A 14101-nucleotide genomic window follows, 5' to 3' on the forward strand; every position below is an offset into this window, starting at 1 on the left:
AAAATTCTTTCTTTCTTTCTTTCTTTTTCGTTTAATTTTAAACATGCCAGCCTTAACTGGCCTCAATCCTAAGCTTTTTTTCCCAAGAATCTCCTATCTTTTAGCAAAGCCTTAGGATTATTACATAGTACAAAAGGAGGGTAAAGTGTGAAACAAAAATATTCAAATACAATACTTTTGAAATCTTCATATCCGCAGCTAAATTTATTAAAAACACAATCTGCAGTGCTGAAATAGTCACCCATACTAAATATATGTTTCAACCATTTTGGTAAGCATAGTCAGGAACTATACTAAACACTGCCTGTCTAATTACCGAAACATTTCCAAATTCACACTAGGAGCAGAAGAGATAATTTAAAAAAATTGGTGCTCAACTGAATATCAAGATAACATGAAAGTAAAAAAGGATAATACATTACAATCTCTTTTATCCAGACTAACAGGGACCAAAAGCAATATGGATAAATGAAAATCTGGAAATATGGGTAATAAGCGAAGTACATTCGTAAATAAGAAGACATCTTTTATTACAGCAAAAAACGATGCTTTGTAACCAAATTGTTACACCTAAACAGTTTATCAGCTACGGCTCAACTACAGTGGTGTTTAACAGTCCAAAATAAAGAGTAAATATTTGGTGCATTTATAGAGTAATTATAAAGTAAATATAATGGTTTTTTAAATTCTATGAATTTGATTTGGATAAACCGGAGATCTAGATAAATGGGGACCAGATAAACAAATTTCTACTGCAGATTTGAAGCAAACGAAACAAAGAAATTTTACCTGGTATGAAAATAAGGCAACACATCTTTGGCCAGAGGCTGGCGCAGGCACTTCTCCATTTACAATTGGTTCCTGAGGCTCCGATGCTTGGGTGACTGCAGGAGGCGGCTCTGGTTCCTCATATTCTTCAGTTTCTGCAGCAGCATCCCAGGCTTCTTGCACAGCAGCTACCACATCAATTGCGGATGTTAAATCTGGCATATACCCAGATTCTTTTTCAATTTCGATTGAAGTATTAGCTGGCTCAGCAGAATCACTGTCATAAAATGCTGCATCATTCACCTCTATGCTACCTTCTAATGGCTAGAACCAATCAAATTTTAAGGCTTTAAAAGGTGCAGGATTTTGAAAGTTACAAATTGTTTAGCCTAAAACTAAAAAAATTTACTTCTACTGTTTACCTTAACCAAGTAAGTTGCAAAAAAATTACTTTTTAATTCAAAAGTACCTTTCTCCACTATTTTCTGCCTTTTAAACATCATGCCATACAATGGTAAAGGAAAGGGTGGCTTTAAGGTTACCATACAAAGATACCACAAGCAGCAGAACAGGAATAACTCAAAAGTACTGATCCACATCTCACTTATAAAGTAGATAGGCATTGGAAAAAAACTAAGTATTTGCAGAATAAAGTACTAAGACATAATTCACACTCAAGGCATGGACAGGCAAAACCTTTGGTCTCTTCTGTAACCAAGGTTACAGAACAAGATTTTGCATTGTCAATCCATATCGAGAAAGTTGGATTTCCTCTGTGATGGACAGATTTCTTATTGAAATAGAATCAAGAAAGGACAGATTTATTCAGTGTGAAAAGAATAACACAATATGTCCGTCTCAGTTTAAACGTTAGACAGGCGAGTCTAGTTTTCTAAAATAATTATTACTTTTTATCATTATGGAAATGCTTACTCGGTAACATCTAAGAGTTATTCTTCTTTAATAAAACACTTACGCATGGTGCAAAATGAGCCTTTATTTGTTTCTTTTTGCTGGCAATGATCAGCTTATTTACAAATCTCGATTTAGTGTCTAGGCGTCTGGCATCATTTAGCTAATTCGTCGTTTACGTTTTTCGCTCACTCGCTTCTAGCATTTGGTTTTCATATTTATTAGGATTTTGATTTCAGAATGAGTGTTTTAAGAGCACTTGATTATAATTTACGAAGAAGAGAGCAGCAAGCTATGGAGTCCTCAGATGCACATATCTGATTCTGAAAGCAGATTGGTAAGAAATGCTGCCTATAGGCATAGGTGAGCAAAGCTGTGAACTACAAATTGCAAACAGAGTTGTGATTTTTGTCTTGCACTTTATTGGAGGAAAGAGTAAAACTCCAGAAATAAATACACAAAAAGCTGATGGAGTTGCACACATACATATGCTTCATAATAATATGTAATTCACGAGTTGCATGTAAAAGTTAAGAAATAGTTCCTTTAAATGTTTGAAAATGAAAAGCGTTTATTATAAGAGTCCTTTCAATAAAACATTACATGTTTTTTAATACAAATAAAGCTAGACTAATATTTGAGTGACCTGTGAGAGAGCGTAGCGAGCTCGGATCTTGAAGCGATTCAGAGGAACTGAATATGTAGTTTTGAGGGTTGGCGAGCGTAAGTGAGCAGGGGGAGGCAGCCCCCTAGTTCTTTTTTAATGTTCTTAATATCATTAATTTGTTAAATAGATTTCTTCACAATGAATGACAGAAGTAGCAAAGTTTAAAACTAAAAAAAAGGGGGTGTTGTGTAATTTATGTATAATACTTCATGTTTCGCAGGTTGATTGCTTACCTTTTAATTTTACACTTGCACAGTGATATATTTTATCATATTTATTTGCTTGAGCATAAATCGCACACCTAGTACAACACTGCCACATCTGTAAAATCTACTTTACAAGTAAAATCAATTTAAATGTAATGCGCCTTAGCTTAAATTCTTATAGTAATACACTGACACATCTCAAAATAAGGTTTTTTTTTTTTTTTTTTTGAATGTGGCTGTCTTGCATTTTAATAGAACTAATAAAATGCACCAGGACGTATATAACTCAAAATCGACAATTTTTGACTTGTAGCAGTGTTGTATTAGGTGTGCGTAATGCATGTTTATTGCTCAAATTATTAAAATCATTTACTCATTGTACAAAGTATTTATTTTTCTGCTGCAAAACATAAAACCTGCCATAACAAGAATTGAAAATTTATAATGCCTGTGATTTTTTTAACGGTGAAAGTAACAAATGACACACAAATTTTACTGATTATCTTTCAATTTAACTATAAAAGTTCACAATATTCAAAAACTAATGAAAATATTTATAAAATCTCACATATATTTATGCTTGACGGAAGTTTGAATCCATTTTATCAACACAACTTATTGACATCATTTATTTACTAAGTCAGGAACTTACCCTGATAAATCTTTTCATGTTATATATTCTTTTAATTGAAAAATTAACTCGAGCATATCTGTCTTGTTAATAAATTATGTTAATAAAAACATGAGTTACTACACATTCATCAAAACAATTGCATGATATGATGAACAGTTGGCTTTAATTTAGCTTAGCAATTTGGGTTATTACTTAATAATTGAAAGGCTATAATTTGTATTCAATCCTGCATTGTTATGAATTTACACACAATAAGTTTCTGAGCCTGCAAATCAATTTGATTTGATCATTAAGACTTTGCTTTTGTCCTGATATTAGTAGTGGAGATGGCCGATAACTGCACAACAATCTGGCCCATATTAATATGTTTACTTCATTGTTAAATAAAATGAGTCACTAAAACAGTTCATATATTTACTATGTTAAATATTTTTTTATTATTGATCCCCACAATTGCAAAAAAAAATAATAATAATAATAACACAAAAAATGACAAATTGAATCCTTTACTCCAGAAAAGTCATGAGCTACACTGATGAAATTTTTGGCGTCAAGAACGGAACATGTACTATATGCAGGCAAACATAACCTGGCAATGTAGTAACACTGTGATCAGGATCTGCGTAGCCTTCACAATGCTGCAAGGTTAGGTATGCCCCAACTATAGTGTCATTTATTGAACTCAATAAAAATTGTGCCCCTACATAAAATGCTTAATTTCAGTATGATCCATCTAATTTTGCATCCAATAGACTTTTTGTCATAAAAATAGGATAAAACCACAACTAACCCAATTTCATAAAAAATTTCTCTCATGCCCTTTCTGAAATAAGTGATTCAATAAAAGAGTTATAAAAGAGTTATTTAAGGCTGAATACAGCAGTTGAAGTAAGTATTATTATAATCTTGAATTTACAATATAAATTGCAGTTTGCAACAATAAAATATCATTTACCTCAGATTGATAGCTTTGACGACTACTTCTAGACGTTACAGTGCCTGATCTGCTAAAATTTTCAGCAGGAGAATCAGATGTACTAATCGATTCTGTTTCTGATGTTCTGACCCATTCTTCAACATTGACTAAAAACAATATACGGATTTATAAGCTGGAATGCTACTTAGTAGCTTAGAAAAAGCAGAACTGCTACAAATTGATCAAATCACACCCTCTCCATGTGATAAGTTAAATAATAACATCAAGTTAATTGACAAATGTTACTTTTTCAAATTTCATCTGAATTGGGTAAATTTTAAGCTTCAATAAACGTATAACAATCAAACTATACAAACAATTGAAATTTTCATAATCTGTCTAGTGCTTTTACCTTTGATTTACATTAAACATTGAAAAAAACTGCCTTTTAAAAGGCTTGTTGCGGAGAGTTAATTATTTTTTACATTTTTAAGTTATATTCTGCCTTATCTTGTCCCCCATCTTACATTTGAGAACTTCGTATCGAAAACATTTTGCACAAGATTTTTGAGCTCCTATTAAAGCAAAAAGAATGAACATAGCAAGATAAATTCAACAGAGAAAAACATACATATGATTTTTAGTTTTTTATTTCCATGTTCACAGCATAATAGATGCAAAAAATTGTACGTCTCAAATCCTCCAAAAGAAAGGGAAGGATCTTCGAAACATTGAAGTTGTTTCCCTTAACCACAACTGACCCTACACATAATTTATGTGCATTAACATAATATTTCTGTTGTGTGCAGGTAAACCGCAGTATCTGCAGAAATGAGTTTTCGAGACATTTGAAGAAATGTGAGGTGGATTCAGAACTAACAATAGGGAAATGTTGGAATTTGTTGGACGTTTTTTTCAGCAGGAACCAAAAAAGCAAGCTTGTACAATAAAGATAACGTACAATAGAAGACCTTTGGAGATAGAAGCCTACTTTTTCAAGATAGCTCTGGAGTAAAAAATGTCGCTTTTTCCAATGGTGTCAAAAAGAAAACTGTGGGACAATTTATTCGCTTTTTACTGATAGATTTAATGAAGGAAGTAGTGCCTAAATTTTAGCTAAGCCTAAAAGAGTTCGAGCTAAAAACGCAAATAACTCCCGCCGTATTTAAGTTGGAGCATTGAAGCAAATTGCGCAGAACGCAGAAAGTTCTACCCTTTCCAACAATATATAACATTAATATGTGCAAGTAATTTTTCACCCCTTTAGTAGACAAAAACAAGCAATTTAGGTGAAATTTGAGCTTAAAAAATTAATTACCAGAAAACTAATTTGAAATTTAAAAAATAAAACCCCAGGTGCACACTCCCCGGGATCGAAGTAATTTTTTACGAAATTTCAAGGCTGTAGGTGCTATGGGGTCTTTTGGATGCAAGTCCGCCACAGACTTCCTACCAGAATTTCTTTGAAACCTTATTTTTATTTACTATAAAGAGATAACTAACAGTAAAAGGGTGCATTTTCAGTTTGATACAAATAAACTTACCACCAGCTTCTTTCATTGCTTCCAGTCGTGCTTCAGCTTTTTTCTTACTTGTCTGTAAAATATTTTAAATATAATTAAAAATATACATGTATGTGTGTTTTTAGTCACAACTTGTTGTAGTAAAACAATAGTTACAATAATAACAAATAAATACGTTTGTGCTGAAGATTCAAAAAATCAGTAATCCAACATCATAAAGCACAAAAATTGAAAAATATTGCAGACACGTGTTTCGGTGTTATAAGGAACACCTTCTTCAATGCAAAGAAGTGTGAGCTTCTAGATGAAAAGTCATCGGAGAAAAGCAACGGTGGAACAGGAGATAGTATAAATATCAAAAAATAGAAATTAAACAAAACAAAAAAGATAAAATGACACCTGGAGGCAAAATTTATTATATAATTCCATCAGGAAAAAACTGCTAAGTAATAAATTTTCCAAGAAAACCCATAAACAATGCAAAAAGTCTAAAAATGAAACCACTATGAATAAATTAGCAATAAATTTACCAACGGGTGAAAAACTATATATGGAAGCAATGTATCAAATGGAGAAATGCAGGAAAAAACAGAGTGAATGATAAACATATTGGAATTAGTTAATCACAAAACGAAATAAGAAAGCAAAAAATGAAAACAATAAAAGTAAGAAATGTACTACGTTCACATAAAAATAATAGAAAAACTAAACCAATTTTAACAAAGGAGTCCACACAGAAGAAAAATAGGGAATTGCAGTAAGATCGTTAACTAAATTAGAACGGTTTCTCAGGATGTGGAAAGATTCCCAAAAATCAAGATCCAACGAATTGGGGCATTTTTGGATAATTTGATAAGAGATAAAATCAAAAGAGTGATTTGATTCCCAACAGTGTTGGGCAATACTGGATTTATTCAGCTGTTGTTTTCTCACACAGCTTTGATGTTCTTTTAACCGAAATTTCAAAGAACGGCGGGTCTGTCCGATGTATCCGAGTCCGCAATTGCAAACAATTTTATAGATCCCATAACAATTAAGAGGATGAATAGAATCTTTAAGAGAAGAGAAAGAAAGTTTATTAATAGGAGAAAATACCACTTGGAATTGGAATCGCTTCAGAATCTTAGCAACCTGAAAACTAATACCAGGGAAGAAAGGCAGAACAACTAAATTCTTAGTGAAATACACCGCCTGCTCAGTCATTTCCAGCTGAGGACTGCAGTTTCGTGCTTATTAGCACTCATCAGCCCGGCATAAGAAAGTGACTGAGCTGGAGATGGAAAACCTCTTAAGGAAGCCAAGAGCGTGAAACAAACTGGTAGCTAATATAGAATTAGCAGACCAAATGAGTGACCGAAGCAGTGGTTTGGTTCAATGCACGATAAACAAATGTGTTGAAAGCTGAATATTTTTGATTAGGAGGGTGAGACGATAATCTATGTGGGGGTAATGAAACAGCAAAAGGTTTGCGATAAACTGTAGTTTCAAAACCGAACTCAGCTCGAGAAACGAGAACATCCAGAAATGGAAGACAATTATTCTGTTATTTTTCACAAGAGAATTGAATATGAGGATCAATGGAATTTAAAATAGATAAAGCATCATCAATGCTTAGTTGACCGTGATTCATAAGAACAAAACAGTCATCAACATAGCGAACATAGAATTGAAACTGTAGTTTCTGAAACAACTTGAGCTCAAAGTAACGCATGTAAATATCACTAAGGATGGGGCTAAGTGGGTTTCCCATTGCCAAACCATCTGACATTGTATAAAATTTACCATTAAAAACAAAGGAACATTGCTTTAGACAAGTATGAGTAAGGAAAAAATTTCCTTAGAGGTAAAATGAAATTCAGATCGTCTACTCTGAAGGCATAACAATGAACCCTCAACCGGAACATTGGTAAATAATGAGTTCACATCAAAAGAAGCCATAAAAGAATTATTTGGAATGCAATTCTGAATTTTTTTGACAAAATTGATAGAGTTTTTTACAGTGAATACATTGACTCATAAGAGGAGAAAACACAGAGACTAAATATTTTGCAAGTTTATAAGAAGCCGTACCAATATTGGAAACAATCGGCCTGAAAGGAATGCCAGCTTTATGTACCTTAGGTAAAGCATAAAATCTAGCGCAATTAGCAATAGAAGGAATAACAGAGCGTTTAACATTTAGACTTTTTGCATTGTTTATGGGTTTTCTTGGAAAAATTTTTACTTAACGGTTTTTTCCTGATGGAATTATATAATAAATTTTGACTCCAGGTGTCATTTTATCTTCTTTGTTTTGTTTAATTTCTATTTTTTCATATTTATACTATGTCCTGTTCCACCGTGTTGCTTTTCTCGGATGACTTTTCATCCCGAAGCTCACACTTCTTTGCTTTGAAAAAGGTGTTCCTTGTAACACCGAAACACGTGTCTGCAATATTTTGCAATTTTTGTGCTTTATGATGTTGGATTACTGATTTTTTTGAATAGTTACAATGTACCTTCATTGAATTATTTATGCTACACATGCTCCTTTTTGAAAATCTAAAGGAATAATAAACACCCATTATAGTGGAAATCAGTTGCTGTTGCCAATTTGCTATCACCTAATATTTGAATTTCTTTGTGCTATTAATCCCTTTTTACTGATCAACAAGTTCGTAAAACGGAGCATTTACTCACCACACATACTTACATATACAGCCTTACATAGACTCCTACCAGTGCATGATCTAACACTTACACAAATAAGATGCATGAATTAAATATGATATGCTGCAGAACCATATTTACAAAGTTTCTGTAGTAAAACAATAGTTGATGCAGTTACAACAGAGGAATCTGTTTTCAGTACTGACACAGCAAGAAAGTTATTTCAGACTCCACAATTGTTTTCATGGGATATTTTGGGATAATGTAATATACATAATAATCTTACCATTCCATAAGCTTCTGTACAGTTTAATTCATTCTCTGTAGCATTTAAGTGCAACAAAAACGGTTGTCTTGGTGCCAATTACTCATATTTTTCCTAAGATCACAGCAAGAGAAAATTTTTCATAAAGGGGACCCCATATGATCCCCACAACTGAGAGAAAGGTTATTCTCAATGGGAAAAATAAATCACAAAGCATTCCTTTTTGTCAGGTTTTTACTGTAGTTTTCATACACTTATCCCTTAGATTTTAGATTTTCAGCATTAGCATATATCAAGTCAAAATATTGAGCAAGACATTGAAAGTAACCTGAGATGTGTTTTGTCAGAGTTACAATCTAATATTTTAAAACTTGGAAAGAAAAATCAGCGGCAGTTCTCCCACTGATGTAGTGAAAGTGCCTGGTACTACATGTTAACCTCACCAAAGTTCTAGATTACCTTAATTTAATTTCTATTTAGTTTTTTGATTCCTTTAGTTCTTGAGTTCTAATATGTTTAAAATATAGAGTTGTGTAGCAATATTAAATGTTGTGTACAAATTTATTTATTTTTTCCATCCACTACTAGCTTCAGCTATCCTAGACAGCTTTAATTTCAAAGTCTGATTTTCCGATTTCATCAGTGTTTAATGGAGGGTGCAGAGCCTGAAAGGTTGAGAACCCTGGCCTACATCATTGAGAGATAATGTAGCTGGAGTTCAATCACTTACTTTTCAAGCTTAAGAGGAAATTTTCACAGTACAAAGTAGCTGTTTGTCAAAATAAATAAATTAATTAAAAACAAAGTGTGAGTTAAGTGAACACTTGGAGTGTCATGTCATTTGGAAGTAGGGATGATGTTTGACTGTAAAGAGAGAGAGAAAAATCTAACATATTGAGCTTTTTAAAAAAGTTTTCTTTCAAAGTGGAGAATAATAAAACAGTAACCTTTTCATAAAATTAATATAGATTTCAAAATTGATACCTCAGCTCTTCTAATTATTTGTCTAAGTTCATCAATTCTTGCTTCCAATTCAGCTTGGGGGCCAATTTGATCACTTTGTAGAGCATAAGGAGGCTTGAAATAAAAACACAGATTAATAAATATATTTTGGGAAAATTGACACATTTCAAAAATGTAACAGACGGAAAAATCAACATCGTTTGACCCTTTAAATGTTGCTCTATCAGCCAGATATAAAATATGGAGTTACTTCACAAAATAAGATTTAAAAGAATCCCTTGAAACATTGGAAGAAATTTTTGAAAAATAGAAATTTCTGATATTTCGGACATGTTTCCATGTAGGAACATTGACCTGTTATATGAATTTTCTTTATAAAAGCTTTTAATGGGTTATGTTTACTGATCTTGTGCTACAATTTTATACCTGAGGAAAAATACTTGCTGCAACACTGTTAATATTGGTCACATTCACATAAGATTCAAATGGTAAATAGTTCAAAATAAATAAAAAGAAAAAGGCAATTTATTACATGAAATTGCAAATAACTAAATGAAAATATCCCTCTAGATTAGCCATTTGTAAGTACAAACAATAACTGTATAACATCAAAAATAAATGTGATATAAACGCAAATTACTTCACTTAAAATGATCATTTCTTCTTCAAATACCTATTTAAGTTCATATCAACATCTGTGATAAGAAGGGGAATGGTTCATGTAAGCATTTTTTTACATTCAAAAACCTTTTAATGTCTGTTTTCATGACACTGAGGTATTACAAATAGATTGCATCTTCAGCAGAGTAATTGAGAAATGTTGCAAGCATCTTCATTGGTAACTATAAAATGGCTTTCTTAAGTCCACCTCCTTCCTCAAAAATAATGATGAATGGGGGGGGGGAGGGGAGTAAGAAAAGGGCAGCATTGAAAATTGAAATGCCATCAGCTTACTTTTATATGTGCCAACAATGGTTCATAAAATGACCAAAATATTTCATTTTCACTGTTCTGATAACATTCATTTCCGAAAAAAGACATAAAAAGTAGGAAGTTGACTTATGTGTTGAATTTAAATATTTTCCCAAACTCTTTCTTCATAGGTGGTAATGAAATATTATGTGAATATATACAGTATTTGATTGGTTGAAGTGTAATGAGGATATAAGTTTGAAGTTCGGCAAAGTCAGGCATGTTACCTCAGTATAGCACTTTTTCCAGCTACGCTGCAGTTATCAGGGTCCCCTGGAACCTCAAGGTTATCCCAGGGTTGACGAGAAATCGGGTCAGCCTACTGGGAAACTAGGGGCACGGTTCCAAATCGGAATAGTATAAATTTGACAAGTGTTATGGGGGGAGGGGACCTGGCGACCAAACTGGCAAGATCACCTTGGCTCTCTGCAGCCCTGGGTTACCCCAGTAGTGTGCTTTGTACTCAGACTGTTTAGAAACATAACTACACAAGTTGTCTGGGCTACGGATAAAAGCACAAAAAATATCACTTTCAAAGTCAAATTGTACGCCTACATTCAATGGATATTAGTCAGAATGTTTAAATACAAAATTGTTTTTAAAGTAGAATTTTTCTCCACATTAATGATTTTTCTCTATCCTCTTATACCCATGACCTTGCTGCAATTCAAATCCATACCCTCATTACACTTCAATCAAATAAACAATGTATGTATTCACTTACTACTTCACTTCCACTTATGGAGGAAAAGTCATTTAAGAAAAACTTATACAGCAAGAATAGTAATTTCAACTTGCCATGCACAGTAAAAGTTCCTTAAAATCCAATAAATTTTCGATACAACATAAAAAGGATAAAAAGCATTTGTAGATACATGAGGGGAAAACAAATCTAGCTAGAATGACCTTTTCAAGGTGACATACATATAAAAATAATAATCAACAAGCTAAAAATAACATGATCCTTTTAATTTTTTGGAAATAATATAGCAAACCTTTATTTTTTGAATTTCTCAGAAAATTCCTTGGGTTTTAAAATTATTTTTTCGAGAGCTGAACTACCCTGAAATCTGTCTGCATTTGGCCTTTGTAACTCTACAATGTACATAGAGAAAAGTTACTGTAAAGTGCAAAGTAACTAAATAAATATCGTTGGGAAAATTTCATGTTATGTTTTTTTTTTTTTTCTTCAATCAAGTAACTCAGAATACTACAAACAGAATAAAACTGGTTTAAAGAAAACATAATACAATTAGATTACAGTTAAAATTCCTACCTTATCTCCAATTTGTGCTAACAGTTTCTTCAATTCGTGCTTGCTTTCTCGAATAACCCTGACTTCTTTTGCAACACAGCTAGACCATCTTCGTGCTTCTTTACTCAGGCATAATGCAGCATTATGCTCAATAGACAATTTAGTTATCTAGAAAAAAAACGCAATACATTTTTAAAAATAGATGCTGCAATGTTTTCATTTTTCAAATTCAACTATAATTGTAACATGGTTAAAAAACTAGAAGAATAGAAAGTCATTAAATGTTAATAATGATGAGTTAAATGCTTAATGGAAAGGTGTGAATGAACACGTTTCCATTTTGTAATATGTGCTAATACAAAATCTTAGAAAATGAATTCTAACAAATGTACTTTACAGGTATTTTTCTATCTTAATTGATACTGTTCTTTTATTTTCAAGCATTAAAAAATATATATTTGCTGTTCCATCCACTTCAGTCAAAAATATTTTAATAAGCCTTTTAAAATGAGTTATTATCGTAGCTTTATTAAAAAAAAACTATTTTGCCATTAACAAGGTCAGCACATGAAAAGTACATGCTCAACGTCCCTTCATTTTCAGCTCTTTGGAGGAATATATTTTACCACCTAAGCTTTAGAAATCAATCTTTCTGTTTTCAAGTTACACATATCCATCTGCATAATTGTATGTAAATCAATAAAAGAGTGCAAATACACTTATTGTGAGAAAAAATTACTCAAATATCTCTTGTAAAAGAGCTAAGAACTGCTTAATGCATGGCATGTACCTTCCTGGCGCTTAACAGACAAAGAGGCAAGTTAACTAGAAGGAAAATAATACTCACTTGATCATTATCACAAGGCTCAAAGTCATATAATATAGTTTGAGATAGAACAGGATTTTCGTGGAAGAAACCTTCAACGGTATGCTGCTTTGAGGCCTACATTAAACAAAATATGCAACAGTTAAAACAATTTGAAATTTAACTAAGCGGCTGTTCATAAGTATTGTCCCACTTTTTTCTAAAAAAAAATTGACCCCCTCCCCCCCCTGTGGCACAATTCTCCTTACCCCCTTCCCCCTTCTTTGTCAAATGGAAATAATATATTTAAAGATATTGAAATATTAACAAATATTAGACTTAAGTTTCACTAATTATAAAAAGACAATTTTCTCAAACAAAAGTCATAATGATAGGATAACGAAAACACGATAATTAAAACTTTGGGACGCATTAATTAATCACCAGTTGTCTAACTATCCCCCAGTATTAGTATCTAAACTATCCCATTACACATCTTTGCATGCCAAATTTTAAAGAAAATTCTTAATTCACTAATCATTTAACTTTCTAGCTGATGTCAATGAATTATTGTTGTTGTTCTTTACAAAACTAGATTTGATTTAAATGTTTTTATTAATTTTAGTTATCTGTATTTATTTCCAAAAGCCAATAAGTAACATGCTACTCTCCAACTTTGTTTATTTTCATGTGAATATATTTCTTAATTTTTTTATATTATCTCAGAGTGCAGAAATTAGTACGGGTCTTGTAAAGTTATACATAACTTCGAATACAGAACTAAATTTGGCATGCATTTTTATGATTTTAACAGACCCCCTCCTCCCTGATGAAGTGGCCCTCAACCTAAGTCTTTGTGGCCTACTATTTCAGAAAGGTTGGGTTTCCTTGCCTTTGAAAAATAAATAAAAGTAATTTAGTTTCACGTATTATTCTAAAATCCTAAAATCATCAAACAAAACGCAATATTTTCTAAATATTTCTCAAGAGTCAGGAGAGGGCATTGCTCCCCTTCCAGTATTTGATTATGAAAACTTTCATCTGTCAAAAATAAATTCAATTTCTAGGGGGGGGGGATAATTAGATTTTGTTTATTAAAAAAACTAACTTTTCAAATGCATTGCACTTTTTGCTAAATACTAACACTTGTTAATTTCCATTCATGATGAAAACTACAAGTTAAAAATGGTGAGAGAAAAAAAAAGTAGAAAAGCTAATTATTAAAAATTGTATTGCATTGAGTATATTTAAAAACCTAAAATATTAAACACACACAAAAAAGGAAGAATTATTTTGGTTAATAAGTAGATACAGCATCTTAAAACATTAAGAATGATTTAAAATCAAATAGTTAATCCAAATTTACCATATCAGCTTGTTCCTGTACAATGCTAAAAGAAGACTGACAAGCAGCACAAGTCAGAAGTTCAGTACGAGCAATGACTAATATATACTCCTTCACTTTATCATAAAGATCACAATCAGTATACTGAAAGAAAAAGTGTTTAAATAGTTAAAAACAACACCTACAACCATACTCGAAAAATAAAAGAGAAAAAAAAAATC

General features: G+C 32.1%; 1 protein-coding gene across 1 annotated transcript in view; it reads right to left on the reverse strand.

The window, feature by feature from the left end:
* LOC129220010 (protein nervous wreck-like) overlaps positions 1-14101 on the reverse strand; it is a 78363-nt gene that overhangs the window by 19576 nt on the left and 44686 nt on the right. The window contains exons 9-15 of the mRNA XM_054854338.1: positions 13902-14024; positions 12578-12673; positions 11752-11898; positions 9525-9617; positions 5648-5699; positions 4143-4270; positions 790-1092 (exon numbers count right to left, since the gene is read on the reverse strand). Coding sequence (XP_054710313.1) covers positions 790-1092; positions 4143-4270; positions 5648-5699; positions 9525-9617; positions 11752-11898; positions 12578-12673; positions 13902-14024 — 942 coding nt within the window. The remainder of the gene's footprint in view (positions 1-789; positions 1093-4142; positions 4271-5647; positions 5700-9524; positions 9618-11751; positions 11899-12577; positions 12674-13901; positions 14025-14101) is intronic.

Source organism: Uloborus diversus, chromosome 4 (genome assembly GCF_026930045.1).
Source record: "Uloborus diversus isolate 005 chromosome 4, Udiv.v.3.1, whole genome shotgun sequence".
Taxonomy (NCBI): Eukaryota; Metazoa; Arthropoda; class Arachnida; order Araneae; family Uloboridae; genus Uloborus; species Uloborus diversus.